The sequence below is a fragment of the Aquarana catesbeiana genome, linkage group LG03, assembly GCF_042186555.1.
Source record: "Aquarana catesbeiana isolate 2022-GZ linkage group LG03, ASM4218655v1, whole genome shotgun sequence".
Taxonomy (NCBI): Eukaryota; Metazoa; Chordata; class Amphibia; order Anura; family Ranidae; genus Aquarana; species Aquarana catesbeiana.
In genome coordinates this window covers 300,934,728-300,948,834 of record NC_133326.1, presented here as the reverse complement: position 1 = coordinate 300,948,834, position 14,107 = coordinate 300,934,728, and the positions used below count along the sequence as shown (strand labels likewise).

The window sequence follows — 14,107 nt, the reverse complement described above, 5'->3', positions numbered from 1 at the left end:
AATGCAGAGAACACATTAAAGTAAAACAAACCCTTTTACCTTTACAAGCACTTTCACATACCTCCCAACTTTCTGAGATGGGAATGAGGGACACCTATTAGCAAAAGTATGTAAGCATAGAACACAAGCCCTGCCACGCCCCCCTTAATAGAGAATTGAAGAAAATGATTGGTTAAACCCACAAGTGCTTTTTTTTTTTTTACCACTACTATTCCTTTATATTGGCTTTTGGAATTTACAAATGCAGCAATTTGGAAATTGAATGAAAGGTTTAGCACTGGGAAACACTTTTTGATAGATAAATAGCGCATTTTATATACAACTAAATAAATCAGACCAAAATGAGGGACAAATGAGGAGGAATGAGGGACAGCGGGACTTTGTTCCAAATCAGGGAAGTCCCTCGAAATCAGGGACAGTTGGGAGCTATGCTTTCAGGACCGCTCAGAGATGGTCACTTTAGCGCAGCTGGCTGGCTTGTCTGTGTTTTCCGAACTATGTGAACAAAGAAGCCCTGTTCTTATGCAGCGTTGTGAGGGAGTACTGCTGTGTGCAGAAAGGTTCATTGACAATTCAGATAAGGCCTTCCATTTATTGTTACAATTGTTCTCTGAGAGAGTCTGTCATTCCTTATCATTTCTGTAGCATGCAATTTCCACGTACACACTAGTGCTGTCGTCCAGCTGTTCCCACATCCAAGATGGCCTCCTCAGTCTACTGCCAGCAGTAGGCACGTTTCCGGACGGATGACGCCAGGGCACGTAGGACGCGGGAGCCCTTGATGAACGGGACTGGTGAACCCGTACTTCCTTTTCTCCATCGTCCCCATGTCAGAAAGGTAAGGCTCTGCTTGTCCTGGGCCCGAATTCGGGAAATATTTGGTATGTACCGAGCCCGCCGCCTCTAATTCTCCTGTTCTTCTCTTGTCTCTTAGTAAGAGCATGCCGGCCAAGGGTCCTCTGCAGTCCGTCCAGGTTTTCGGGCGTAAGGTGAGTGCGGGCCGCGTGTCTGTGATGGCTGTATAGGGTGAGCTCCCCGGTCTGGTCACGTGTCTCCGGCCACTCCACGTTCTACGCCGTCCTAAGGAGCTTGTGCGGGCCGGGTGATTGGTCTAGTGTTGTCTTCTCTTCGTATACAATGTCTCTGCTACAAGTCCTATGGAGGATCCGCATGTGGGCACACAATGCTGAGCGGATCTCTTATACATCCTATGTTTATAATGACCGCATCTTCTACACTGCTCACTACTACCTGTACGAGTCCTTCCAGGCATGGTTCAATCAGTTCTAGCTGTGTTCTTGTCATTGCTGGTTACCTGCATCAGAGCTCTTGTCTGGAATACAGCCCTAAGGCCCCATACACACTATTAGATTTTCTGCAGCCTTTTGTCTTCAGATTTACCAAAACCATATAGTGCAAGGACCTGCCTGATTGCATACAAATTGAAACTCTTAAGGTTTGACCTCATTATATGGTTTTGGTAAATCTGAAGACAAAAATCTGCAGAAAATCTAATAGTGTGTATGGGGCTTAAGGTAGGAAAATATGCATTTATTTTATTCTGGAGCCTGTAAACTTGTAAAGCATTGCACCCGTGGTCAGCAGATTACTGGTGCCATGTAGGTCCCCCAGCAGATCTGCCAGTGTATTTGTGTGCCCGTACATCCTGATCCCCGTACGGGCAAGCGGATAAAATCTGACGAGACAATGAACTACCACAGCGCCATAGTAGTTCATTGAAAACAAGCCGACAGCCACAAAGGCTGCTGGACTTTGTAGTTTTCCATCCACAAGAACACTGAGTGATGTGGCTGGGCAGAGCCCCGCTTGGCCACTTTTTTTTTTTTTTTTTTTTTTTTTTTTTTTTTTTTTTTTTATAAAGTGATACTAAAGTCATGTGTGTGGGTTTTTAAAAAAAAAAAAAAATGTTATACTAGCCCACTCTATGCCGTGATTTTTCAGAGCAGCCCAGATCCTTCTCTTCTCGGGTCCCTTGCCAGCACTCCCGCCGAGTTCCCCCACAGCAAGCAGCTTACTATGGGGGCACCCGAACCAAGGCCCTGTGTGTCCATTGAGTGTCTCCCCCCCCCCCTTCTCCTACTGGCTTTTACAACAGCTGTAGCCAATAGCACTCGCTGTCTCTGCCAATCAGGAGGGAGAGCTGAGTGTTGTGCTGAATCGAGATGGGGCTCAGGTAAGTATTAGGGTGGCTGGGGGGGGGGGGGCTGCACACAGGGTTTTTTTTTTTTTTTTTATCTTGATGCATAGAATGCATTAAAGGTAATTCTTCTGCCTTTATAACCACTTTAATTGTGGGGGGGGGGGGAATCCCCGCAAGCTGTGGGATCTGGGAGGTGTGGGGGGCTGGCCTGTTTAACATCTTACACCCTGAATACCGGTGTAACCTAACCTGTTACAAAAGGTAAACTTATCCTTTTTAAATGCCTTTTACAGCTGTATGATCTTTTGTTTCAGCCTGTAAACGCACCTCTGCATTAACATATGTATCTATGCAAACGTAGGTGTATTAGGAGAGGAGGGTTTACAGACTAAAAAGTGATTTAAGAAGAGGAGCTTTTGGGCAGAAAAAATGCTTGATGCACCTAAGCGATAGGCACACTTAGTGGTTGAGCGTTCATTCCAATGGCCAGAATAAATTAATATCTTTGTTTATGGAATGAACACCGAATAGCTTGACATGCTTAAAGTGGTAGTAAACCCAGTACTTGCAAAATCCGCAGACAAGGTTTTTATAACAGAAGAGACTCTCCCCCTCTCGGCGGGTAGTGCGATCTGACCTGCCCATGCGTAGCTCAGATCACTTTTACGGCCCACTCTGCATACCACGGTGATGACATCACTGCTGCCCTGCCGTTCAAGCAGCTGAAGATTCCGAATGTTCAAGGAAGGCTGGGCAAAGATGGGAGCCAAGACAGTGCAGCACTGGAGAGCTCTGTAGAAAAGTCTGTCATAATGTACTAGTCTGCAGTGCATACCTAGTACATTCTGAATTAAAGCTGCCAGGGGAACAATTTTTTTTTCTCCCTGTTTAGAAAAGACTTTACTACCACTTTAACTGCGTTTGCAAAACATGGCTCCTTTTTTCCTGCCTGGAGCAAAGGTGTCAAGGCGACGGAAAATGTCCTGTGTTCATGAGGCCCAAGGGTGCTTTCAGTCCAGTTACTATCAGATCCACCTGTTCTCTGTTGAGTTTAAGGGAGGGCAGATGTAAACAGACATGCTTCCATTTAGATCTGTTTACTGCCAAGTTGTTCTAGGACCAAATTGAAAAAGAAAAACCCTGGGAAAGGTTTGTAATCTTCTCAATTATTTAGAACCTAAACTTGACAGGTTAGAGGTCAAAGGATTTAAATGGATGCAGATCTGTTTACACCCGCCAGTCCATAGACCATGCATTTTAATTGTTTAGTAAATGATAAAAGATGAGGTTATGCCAAGTAAATAGGTACCTAACATGTCATACTTTAAAGTTGTGTACTCCCGTGAAACGGTACCCAAAAAATCTCAATAGGTGACTTTAAAAAACCTTAACGGTTTGCCAGATTAGTGTTACACGGCAGGTCTGACACTAATTGTTGCTCTTGTGTTTGTGGTGATTCCTCACATGTGTGGTGCGATCGCTGTTTACATGTGTGCAGGACTGACGTGCGCAATTACATTTGCATGGAGGAACGGGGTGGCTTAAACTTTTTTTTTTTTTTTTTCCTGATCACTTTTTGCTATCACAAGGGCTGAACAACATCCCTCGTGATAGCATGGGCAATGACAGGTCCTCTTTATGGAGCAATTGGGTGTCCATTAACCACTTACGGACCGCCCGCCGTCGTTGTACGTCAGTACTTTGAAGAGGGATATCATTGTTATGGCAGTAGCTAGCTGCCATAAGTCCCGTATCCTCCCCTCCTTCAGCGGGCGGTCCGCTTTCAGATAAAAGTGGTCTGCGGCGGATTCGCCGCGAGATTACTTTTATCGGCGGTGGGAGAGGGCCCCTCCTGCCATGCTCCAGTGCCCTCCACCACTTACCGGAGCTGTCTGAAGCGGCGGAGGCAATCGGGTCCTGTCACGTCTGTGGTATGGAGATGAGTGAGGGGAAGATGGCCCCCACCTGTGTATACAACTGCAGGGCGGAAGCGATGTCAAAGCGTCACTTCCACTCATAGCTCTTAAAGAGACATTTTTTTTATTATTGCATTTTAGTGTAAATGAGATCCGAGGTCTTTTTGACCTCAGATCTCATGTTTAAGAAGTCCTGTTGTACTTTTTAAAAAAACAAAACAGTGTAACAATAAAAAAAAAGGTAAAATAAATAAGAAAAAAAATTAATTTTAAACGTGCCCCGTCCCGCCAAGCTTGCGTGCAGAAGCGAACGCATACGTGAGTAGCGCCCGCATGTGAAAACTGTGTTCAAACCACACATGTGAGATATCGCTGTGATTGTTAGAGTGAGAGCAATAATTCTAGCCCTAGACCTCTAACTCAAAACATGCAACCTGTAGAATTTTTTTAAATGTCGCCTATGGAGATTTTTAAGGGTAAAAGTTAGTCGCCATTCCACGAGCGGGTGCAATTTTGAAGCATGACATGTTGGTTATCAATTTACTTGGCGTGACATCTTTCACGATATAAAAAAATTGTGCTAACTCTACTGTTTTATTTTAAAAAAGTGTATTTTTTCCAAAAAATGTGCTTGTAAGACTGCTGCGCAAATACGGTGTGACAAAGTATTGCAACGACTGCCTTTTTATTCTCTAGGGTGTCAGAAAAAGAATGTTTGGGGGTTCTAAGTAATTTTCTAGCAAAAAACTGTTTTTAACTCGTAAGCACCTAATCTCAGAAAGAGGCTCGGTCCTTAAGTGGTTAAACCGCAGATCTTTACGCTGGCCTCCTAAGCATTTGATCTAACAGAAATCTGTTTGATCAGATGCTTTCACAAGCTGACAAAATCCTCGTCGCTACTGGTTTCTGACGTAACACAGTTGGTAGGAACAAGATCAGTGCCTTTGTGTCCCAGGAAGTGGGTGCCCCAGGTTATAGCCTTAACGGGCTCCTCGATCAGAGAACCCGTTAAAGGTGGCAGCAGAATGGTGGGGGCTACCCTGTTCCGCCACCTGTATAGGTAATCCAGCAGCTTTATAGCCACTCGGATTACTTTTACTTTGTGCATAATAGCTTTGGTTATAAAAAGGATACCTAGATTGCTGCAGTGATGACTGAGATATCGCCCTTCCCATCCAAGGACATATGGGTATGTCCTATGAACAGGAAATGGTTAGTCTACCTGACCCCCTGTATTGATTCTTGCTTGGGTGAGACTGTGTTGCTCAGTTCCTACAACCTTCTGGGATATTCACTTTATATATCCTGGTAGGTGTTACTTTTCCTCCATTTCTTCTAGCCATGGCAACATATAGACACAGCACCAGATCTGTGTGTGCATATGCAATATCTGGTGACATATCATTGGCTGCGAGAACCAGCAAGAGACCGCTATCTGCCCATGAGAAAGATGGCAGTGCAGGATACGACCTGTAATAGGAGAGTAGTGCAAGAGAAGAGAACAACGCTGGATTCACTGGACTTGTAAGTATATGCATCCAGGATAACTGTGTAGCAAAGCCAAGGGTTGATATTCAATGGCAGGTGAAGTTCCTCTTTAAAGTGTAAGTTCACCTTTTACAGAAAAAAAATCTGTACGGTGAACTTACACAGGACGCCCTCCTCGCGCCTCCCATCCCACTGACCTGCATGGCAGCGATCGCCCGTTCTGAGCCCCGGTAAAGCCGCCTCACGGCTCTGGCGCTTAGAACTCCTCTCAGCTTTCTCTCTTCCCTGCTGAGAGAACAGGCTACGCGGATTCTGATTGGTCAGTGCCGCCCATGTGACGACGCCAACCAATTGGAATGCTCCTAAACGTCCTTCCTGACAGGGTACATTTAGGAGATGTCTAGATGTTGGTCTGTGTAAGTTCACCTTACGACTTGAAGTCGGATCCAAAGTTGCCCCTGTGTGAATGGAACCTGACTCTCTTAAATAGGAACTTGAATGGCAGTTAAAGCGTGTCGGAGGTTCTTTTGGCTATATGCACACTTTAACTTTTAGTGTTGTGCTGCTATTCTTTATTCATAAATGTCTTAAACTTGTCTGGTTTGTAGTGTGTTATTATATTTCACAGGTGTTTTTTTTTTTCCTCAGAAAACTGCAACTGCTGTTGCCCACTGCAAAAGAGGCAATGGGCTTATCAAAGTTAATGGAAGACCTCTGGAGATAATTGAACCTGCGACTCTGCAGTACAAGGTAAGTTTGGTTTACGTTTTTTTTTTTTTTTTTTTTTTAACTTCATTCTCACCACAGGAGTTATAGGTTGAAAAACAGACACAAGTCGATCTAGTGGACCTATAGTATAAGGGGAGTGATTATATAATTACCACTTGGTAATAATGCGTCTGTAATAATCTGAATCTCTGAATAATTCTGGTGAAGCGTACCTCCCAGGAATTGTGATTTTTGTTTTTAATCCTGATCATATCTGGCAAAGTCAATGTAACCATGTCCAATATGACCTGCATTTTTTTTCGCTGGATAAACACAGATCACTGTATGAACACCTATAAAACAAAATGTTTTTCTATGCGCCTTGTTCACACCACAAGCCATGCACATGAAAATGCATACAAAGGCATGTTGCTGCACATGATTTTTTTAGTGCATTTGTATGTGTAGGACTTGCATTCTATCCATTGCCTGACTTGATACTGAAAACACACTCAGAGGTCTCCTGTAACAAAGATGCTCTCAGTGTTTTGAGAATTGTATCCTTCAGCTGCCTGGTGAATGTTGAGCATCAGTCCTAAGCTCAGGCAGCAGACTGATTTGCCTCCATGGTGCCAGGCTGACATTTGTGTTTACAGAATGCAATCAAATGGCAAATTTGATGCGGCTGTCCTTATTGCACAAGAACTGATATTTAACTTCTAACAAATGCCCATTTGTAACTGGTTCTTTTTAAATGTTAGAGCTTAATTCAGGTATGATTTATCTGTATTTGATGGGGGAAAAAATAATCTTTTAGTAGATTGTGTACACAAGTTTATTGGATAAAAAGAGCAAGCAACTGCGTACAAAGATCAGTACATCAGCTATTCAGTATCGAATTAAAGTGAATTCTGGTTTCTATGGGCTATTGCACTTTATCATTCATTGCTTGCTGGTTGTGCTTTAGTATTTTTTGCACCTTTTTATTGAATAAGCCGAATATTCCCACAACAAAGTGTTGATCTTTCTTTTATTAGATAATATATAGTTTGGTAATTTTTGCTGACACTCAAGCTAAAGGCTCAGGTTTAGACAAATTGTATCTTCTAGATTGACTCTAAATCCTTTTTTTTTTTTTTTTTTTTTTTTTTTTTTTTTTTTGTAACACCATTATGACATATGCTGTAAAATAATTAGATTTGTTCATCTATGTAGCTGCTGGAGCCTGTTCTCCTTTTGGGCAAGGAGAGATTTGCTGGTGTTGACATCAGAGTCCGTGTGAAGGGTGGTGGACATGTCGCTCAAGTTTATGGTAAGAATGGCTTTAATTGACCATTTAAATGTTCATGCAATTTTTACAGTTAACAAAAGGATTTCTGAATTGATCCAAACTTAAAGCGTTAAACCTCCCTGGCTGTTATCCCGAGTGTGGTTCGGGGTTAAATTTCAGTACCATTAGCGGTAACCCAGAGCCACACTCGGGATTGCATTGCAGGATCCTGGTGCAGTGTACTTGCCTTGTCCCCCGCTGTGTCTGGGCTCTGCTTCTGTGTGCAGTTCTCCGTTCCCTGCAAGCGTCGCGACGCACAAGGGGTGAAACCCGGCGGCAAAAAAATATCTAGCTTCCATCTAGCTTTTGCTTCCTTCCATCTAGCTTTTGCTTCCTTCCACACTTGCAGAATTGAGTAATAGTGAATCGTGGGGAAATGTATTGTGTTATCTTTTATAATTTAGAGTTTTTTATTATATTATAATTTACGCTTTTGTGTTTCGAACTTTATCATACCCGGTATGTCTGCTAGACTCTTGTTTTGGCCGCTCTGATATATAAAAAAATATGCTTATCTGTACCTATGGCACAGGGGTGCTTATTATGTTAGAGGAGTTGGAAGGGTTTTTTTTTTTTTTATAGAAGTGAGTTAACTACTTAAAGAGTTCTATAGTTACAGGATACCATTTCATTACCTCTGCATTGTAATAGTAATACAAACCAAGATAATAGAAAAATCATGCTGTTAATGCTGCCTGTTTGTCGGCTATCCCTTTCCACAATGTACAGCATTCCCTGCATGCTTTGTAGCTTGTTCGCTGCTGTAGTTGAGGACAGGTTCTGTCAAATGTAACACAGCAGTGTCTAAACATTGGACATAGTGAATACGTCACATAATGCAATTAAATTTGTGGGTATCTTGACTGTTTACAAGCTCAAGTAGATTCAGATCAGTATGAGTAGACTGGAAATAATTGAAATAAAATGTGGAAACATGATTTTAAATTTTCACCAGTTGCGCTTTAAAGTGATTGTAAAGACTTTGTTGTTTTTATATAAAAACACATGTTATACTTACCTGCTCTGTGCAGTGGATTTGCACAGAGCAGCCCTGATCCTCTTCTTGGGTCCCTCTTTGGTGCTCCTGGCCCTTCCCTACTGTTGCTTGCTCCCACAGCAAGCAGCTTGCTATGGAGGCACCCAAGCTGAGCTGCAGCTCTGTGTCCATTCAGACATGGAGCTGTGGTTCAGTCTCTCGCTGCTGCTGTCAAACTAAATTAGCCAATGGCGCCGCTGCTATGTCTTAGCAAATCGGGAGGGAGAGTCCCAGACAGCTGAGACACTCGTGGACATCGCTGGACAGAAATGGGGTCAGGTAAGTATTAGGGAGGCTCCTGCACACAGAACGCTTTTTATTCTAATGCATTAAGATGAAAAACCTGCTTTTACCACCACTTTGTCAATATACTTGTCCCTAAGCTTTTATGAAGCCATATTCATGCAAGCAAATATATAGTGTATTCTTCTGTTCAGTAATACCCTCTAATTTTTTTTTTTATTTTCTCTTGTTCAGCAATTCGTCAGGCTATTTCTAAATCATTGGTGGCTTATTATCAAAAATGTAAGTTTCCAATTTTATTTCTTTTTTCTTTCAATTGATCTATTCCTTCATTGTAGAGTTTTATCTATATCGTAGACCTTATAGCATAATAGTCCCTATATTGGCATCATGTTGCTACTTTTTTCTATAGGAGCTGGTGTTTTAGATCTCCTCTGCAGTTGGGTTATCACACTTTTTCCATTTTAGTATAGCTATCCTCAAAGCAGCGTTTACATCAGAAGAAATGGTTATCTTGGGTGTGTAGGGAGATGAACACGCCCAGTCCTTTTATTTCTTTTTCCTTTTTTCTTATGGGTGTTACAAAGACTGTAAGTGTAGGAAGTTCTTTACAGTACAAATATATTGCACGTATTGTAAATCTGTTAATTTATTTCAGATGTTGATGAAGCCTCCAAGAAGGAAATCAAAGATATTCTTATTCAGTATGACAGGACCCTTCTAGTTGCAGATCCTCGTCGTTGCGAGTCCAAGAAGTTCGGTGGACCTGGAGCCCGTGCTCGCTACCAGAAGTCTTACCGTTAAATTTACCATGTACATTTTTCTGCAATAAAGTATGGAAAATTAATTTTTTGACTCTTGCGGGTTTTTGAATTGAGTGTCTTGCTTTCACACTTATTTTTTTCATGAGTACAGACGTGTCAGGAGATATGATTAGCTATAGCCGTGACGATGAATGCGATTTTTTTTTTTTTTTTTTTTTTTTTTTTTTTTTTTTTTTTTTTTTTTTTTTTTGGATTTGTTTTAGTTTCTTGCACTATTCCTAACCATTCTCTTCTGTACATACAATAGCTTTATTTGATTTCTAATGAAGGCATAAGTTTAACTTTTACAGTAAATTTAAATGATGTACCATAGTGATTTATATACTTAAATGTGTCACAATTTTCTGCAAACGCCTACATTTGGTTTGATTACAGTGGATGGTTGTATGACTAATGCTTCTGCATTGATCACTCACCATCTTCTGTAAGGAGTTTGGTAACAAAGTTAGCTTGCTGAGAGAAATATGTAGGATACAATTTCTGAACTGCTTCTGCAAATGCCAGTTATCTCTCTTGCTTCAGTATTGTATTCGCTGATCCTTAACAAATACAGCTAGTAGTAAGTAATCTTTATACTTGTTCTTGGTCATTAACTTAAAAGTATTAGAGCCAAAGGACATACAAGCAATTAATATGACCCAACATCCACCCATGTACTCAATGTTTCTTCGAAGATGAGTGCAATTTTCATAAAAATCTACCCACCTAGTGGCTCACTAGTAAAGATCCAAAATGTAACCACCTGTCTCCCTCTCATGGGTACTGTCTAATTTTTATATACAAACGACCATTCCTATTCTTCACAGATCAATGTTCATTTGGATTTTTATGTTCAGATACAAAGCATAACCTTACTTTTATATCTAAGCATAAAGAGAAACTATATCTACAGAAAAACACTTTCAGCCCCTGCTCACACCGAATCCAACTTTGAAATCGTGACTTCATTTAAAAGCGCATGATTTCAAAGCTGCATGTCAGTGCAAATTCAGGGGTGACATCTGTGTGACTTCATGCACAGATTTCTATGCAAGTCGCACCTGAAATCGCCAAAAATAATGCAGGAACTTTTTTCAAATCGGGTGGCGACTTGTCATTTGATCTGACAGGTCCAAATTGCATGACAAGTTGCACCAGTGTGAACGAAGGGCTTACTCAGATTTTTGTGTTCAGATACAAATGTAACCACTGGCTTTATGTGAAAATAACCATTTTATGTCCTTGGTGCTCAAGCCCTAAAATGTATACAAATCAGTGTTTATTTAGGAAGAGGTAATATGAGTACAAATACAAGTCATGCCATTAAGCATTATTATATATACCAAACTTTGATAATAAGACAAATGAAGTTGACTTAGCCATACAATTGGTATAAGGAATAAATATTAGTGTCGGCATAATGTACAGAGCCCTAAAACTTTACATATTGACTAACATGAAAAATAAAGCTATATACTAATATGAATTGACTACCCATGACCCTGACCTAATGCTTATTATACCATGAAATGTGACACTAAAAGGGATGAAGTTGATGCGGACGATGGTCTATGTGGATAGCTTTACCCCGGATGCCTGCATACTTAGATGTGCCTGGTTTAATCATCAACCATGTGAGTTGGTAAATGTTGTACCTTCATTAAGAACTAGCCGACCAGCTGCCGCAGTTATACTGTGGAAGGTTGGCACGGATGCGCAAATCGCTGTAGCTGTAAGTCTTTCCTTTAAGACATCACAGCAGGTGCGCCAGAGGTGCATGCCCACCGTGTTTCCCCAGAGCCGGTGCTCTTGCCCAGCTGGTGCGATGACCGCTGGGCACCCGCGATTGCTCGTGACAGATCGAGAACCGGGATCTGTGTGTGTAAACGCACAAATCCCGGTTCTCTCAGGGGAGAGGAGACAGTTTGTGTGTTCATACTAAGTATGAACACCGATCGGTCTCCTCCCCTAGTCAGTCCCATCCCCCCTACAGTTAGAATGCACATAGGGAACACAGTTAATGCCTTGATTGCCCCCTTCCCTGCCAGTGACATTTAGTCAGCAATCAATGTCGCAGTCCTGATAAAAATCGCAGGTCGCTGCCATTACTAGCTAAAAATGACAAATTTATTCCCTATTTTGTAGGTGCTATGTAGAAATATATATCAGCCTAAAATGACGAAAAAATCCTATTAAGAAAAAAAACTAAATTGTGTGTGGTTTTTTTTTTTTTTTTTTTTTTTTTATTTATAGCGCAAAAAATAAACTGCAGAGATGATCAAATACCACCAAAAGAAAGCTCTATTTGGGGGGGGGGGGAGAGACACAAATTTTCTTTGGGTACAAGGTCGTGTGACTGCACAATTGTCAGTTAAAGCGACGCAGTGCTGTATCGCAAAAAATGGCCTGGTCAGGAAGGGGGCAAATCCTTCTGGGGCTGAAGTGGTTAAATGTAACCATATTGCTACTTATAGGTGCCTTACTTCTCTTTTATATGCAGTTGTGACATGATGCTACTTGTATATCAAGACATCGCTTGTATATCAAGTCAATGTATTAAAATATTTTGCTGCTCTTGAAAAATGCTCTCAAACCAAGGTTTTACTGTAAGTATTCACAGCCTTTGTTCAAGCACCAATTACAACCTCAAGTCTTTTTGAGTATGATGCTACAAGCTTGGCACACCTATTTTTGGGCAGTTTCTCCCATTGTTCTTTGCAGGACCTCTCAAGCGCCATCAGGTTGGATGGGGAGCGTCGGTGCACAGCCATTTTGAGATGTTCAATTGGGTTCAAGTCTTGGGTCTGGCTGGGTCACGTGAGGACATTCACAGTGTTGTCCAGTAGCCACTCCTTTGTCTTGACTGTGTGCTTAGGATTGTTGTCCTTTTGGAAGATGAACCTTCGCCCCAGTCTGAGGTCCAGAATGCTCCTGAGCAGGTTTTTTATCAAGGATGTCTACATTGCTGCATTCATCATTCCCTCGATCTTGACTAGGCTCCCAGTTCCTGCTGCTGAAAAACATCCCACAGCATGATGCTGCCACCACCATGCTTCACTGTAGGGATGGTATTGGCCAGGTGATGAGCGGTGCTGGGTTTCCTCCAGACATGACTCTTGCCATTCAGGCCAAAGAGTTCAAGCTTTGTTTCATCAGACCAGAGATTTTCGTTTCTCATGGTCTAAAACAGTTTCTCAACCTTTTACGGTGAAGTACCCATGCAGATCTAAAAATATTCCTAAGTACCCCTGTCTCGAGAAAGTAATTTCTATTGTTTGGCTGTTAAGGTTTATGTTTGTGATGATTTCTGTGTGTGTTTGTGATGGTTTTTGTTTGTGTGCACAATCATCATCAAATGCAGCCTCACCAGTGTCCGTATAAATGAGAGGGGGGACTTTAAATGAGGCACAATGAATGTGCCTCCATCCCTGATTCAGGTAAACAAGAAAGGAATGTGGAAGTTTGAATGAGGCCATTGACTTGTGGAGGTAGAGTGGTTAGTAAACATTATTTATTCGTGACAATAGTATGAAAGAAGAAAAAAAGATATAGATAGATATAGATAGATAGATATATATATATATATATATATATATCTATTTTCTCTTTCTGCCTGGAAACTTGAGATTGTCCATAGCATATATCTCAAAATTTCAAGTCCTGAGCTACTAGCCAGGCCTTAAGGGTTACTCGCCACCAGTGTCCCACTCAGTCCCTACCCTACCCTGCCCCTAAACACGCCCTCATAAGTTCTCATGAAATGACACTTAAATGTTTTATGCAAAAATAAGTTACAAAAATAAATATTAACAACTTTATCAATGCAGCCTCACCTGTGCCCACCATTGCAGCCACACTGTGCCCATTGCAGCCTCCCCTGGACAGGAATGCATGGCTGAAGGAAGAGGAGAGCCGTGGGATAGCATGCTGTTACCGGCGCTTACATTATAATTGTCTCCGCTCTGCTTGACACAGCCCTGCCTCCTCCTGATCCGTTCCTGTGCTAGAATGCATCCCAGCATTGCCCCTCCCCGGGGCGATCGCTGGGAGAACGGCTCCCAATCAACCCTGCCAGTGGTGCTCTCCCAGGCAGGCAGCCCAGCTCGCAAGCCCTCATTTTCCATTTGCAAAATGAGAGTAGGCGATTGGAAAATTTGAGGGCTATATATATATATATATATATATTTTCCCCTAATCGTCTTTCAGGACAGCCACCTGAGAGACCTTGGCTCCTCCCCTCTGTAGGAAACACCTGCGCCAGCTTTCTTATAAATTTCCTCCTCCCCTGCTGGCTCCTCAGTTATTTGTGTTTCCTCCAGAAGGGAGACACCACAGGAGCCAAGCCAGGAGAGTCAGGAGGCTCAGGCAGTTGTCCTAAAAAGGAGCAGAGGCTCCTTGGGCAGTCCAGGCAAACAACTAACC

The 14,107-nt window shown here is 42.1% G+C and overlaps 1 protein-coding gene across 1 annotated transcript; it reads left to right on the top strand.

The window, feature by feature from the left end:
- Positions 1-735: 735 nt before the first annotated feature.
- On the top strand, positions 736-9,729 carry RPS16 (ribosomal protein S16). Its single transcript, XM_073620250.1, has 6 exons — positions 736-838; positions 935-989; positions 6,214-6,315; positions 7,489-7,585; positions 9,117-9,164; positions 9,541-9,729. The coding sequence occupies exons 1-6, from the start codon at positions 828-830 to the stop codon at positions 9,684-9,686; spliced, it is 459 nt and encodes a 152-aa protein (XP_073476351.1). The 5' UTR covers positions 736-827; the 3' UTR covers positions 9,687-9,729.
- Positions 9,730-14,107: the final 4,378 nt, after the last annotated feature.

Bases quoted from the DNA above. Each gene is read 5' to 3' on its own strand.
- RPS16 (XM_073620250.1), top strand. The intron at 990-6,213 runs GTGAGTGCGGGC...TTTTTTCCTCAG, and splicing joins TCCAGGTTTTCGGGCGTAAG to AAAACTGCAACTGCTGTTGC. The intron at 7,586-9,116 runs GTAAGAATGGCT...TCTCTTGTTCAG, and splicing joins ACATGTCGCTCAAGTTTATG to CAATTCGTCAGGCTATTTCT.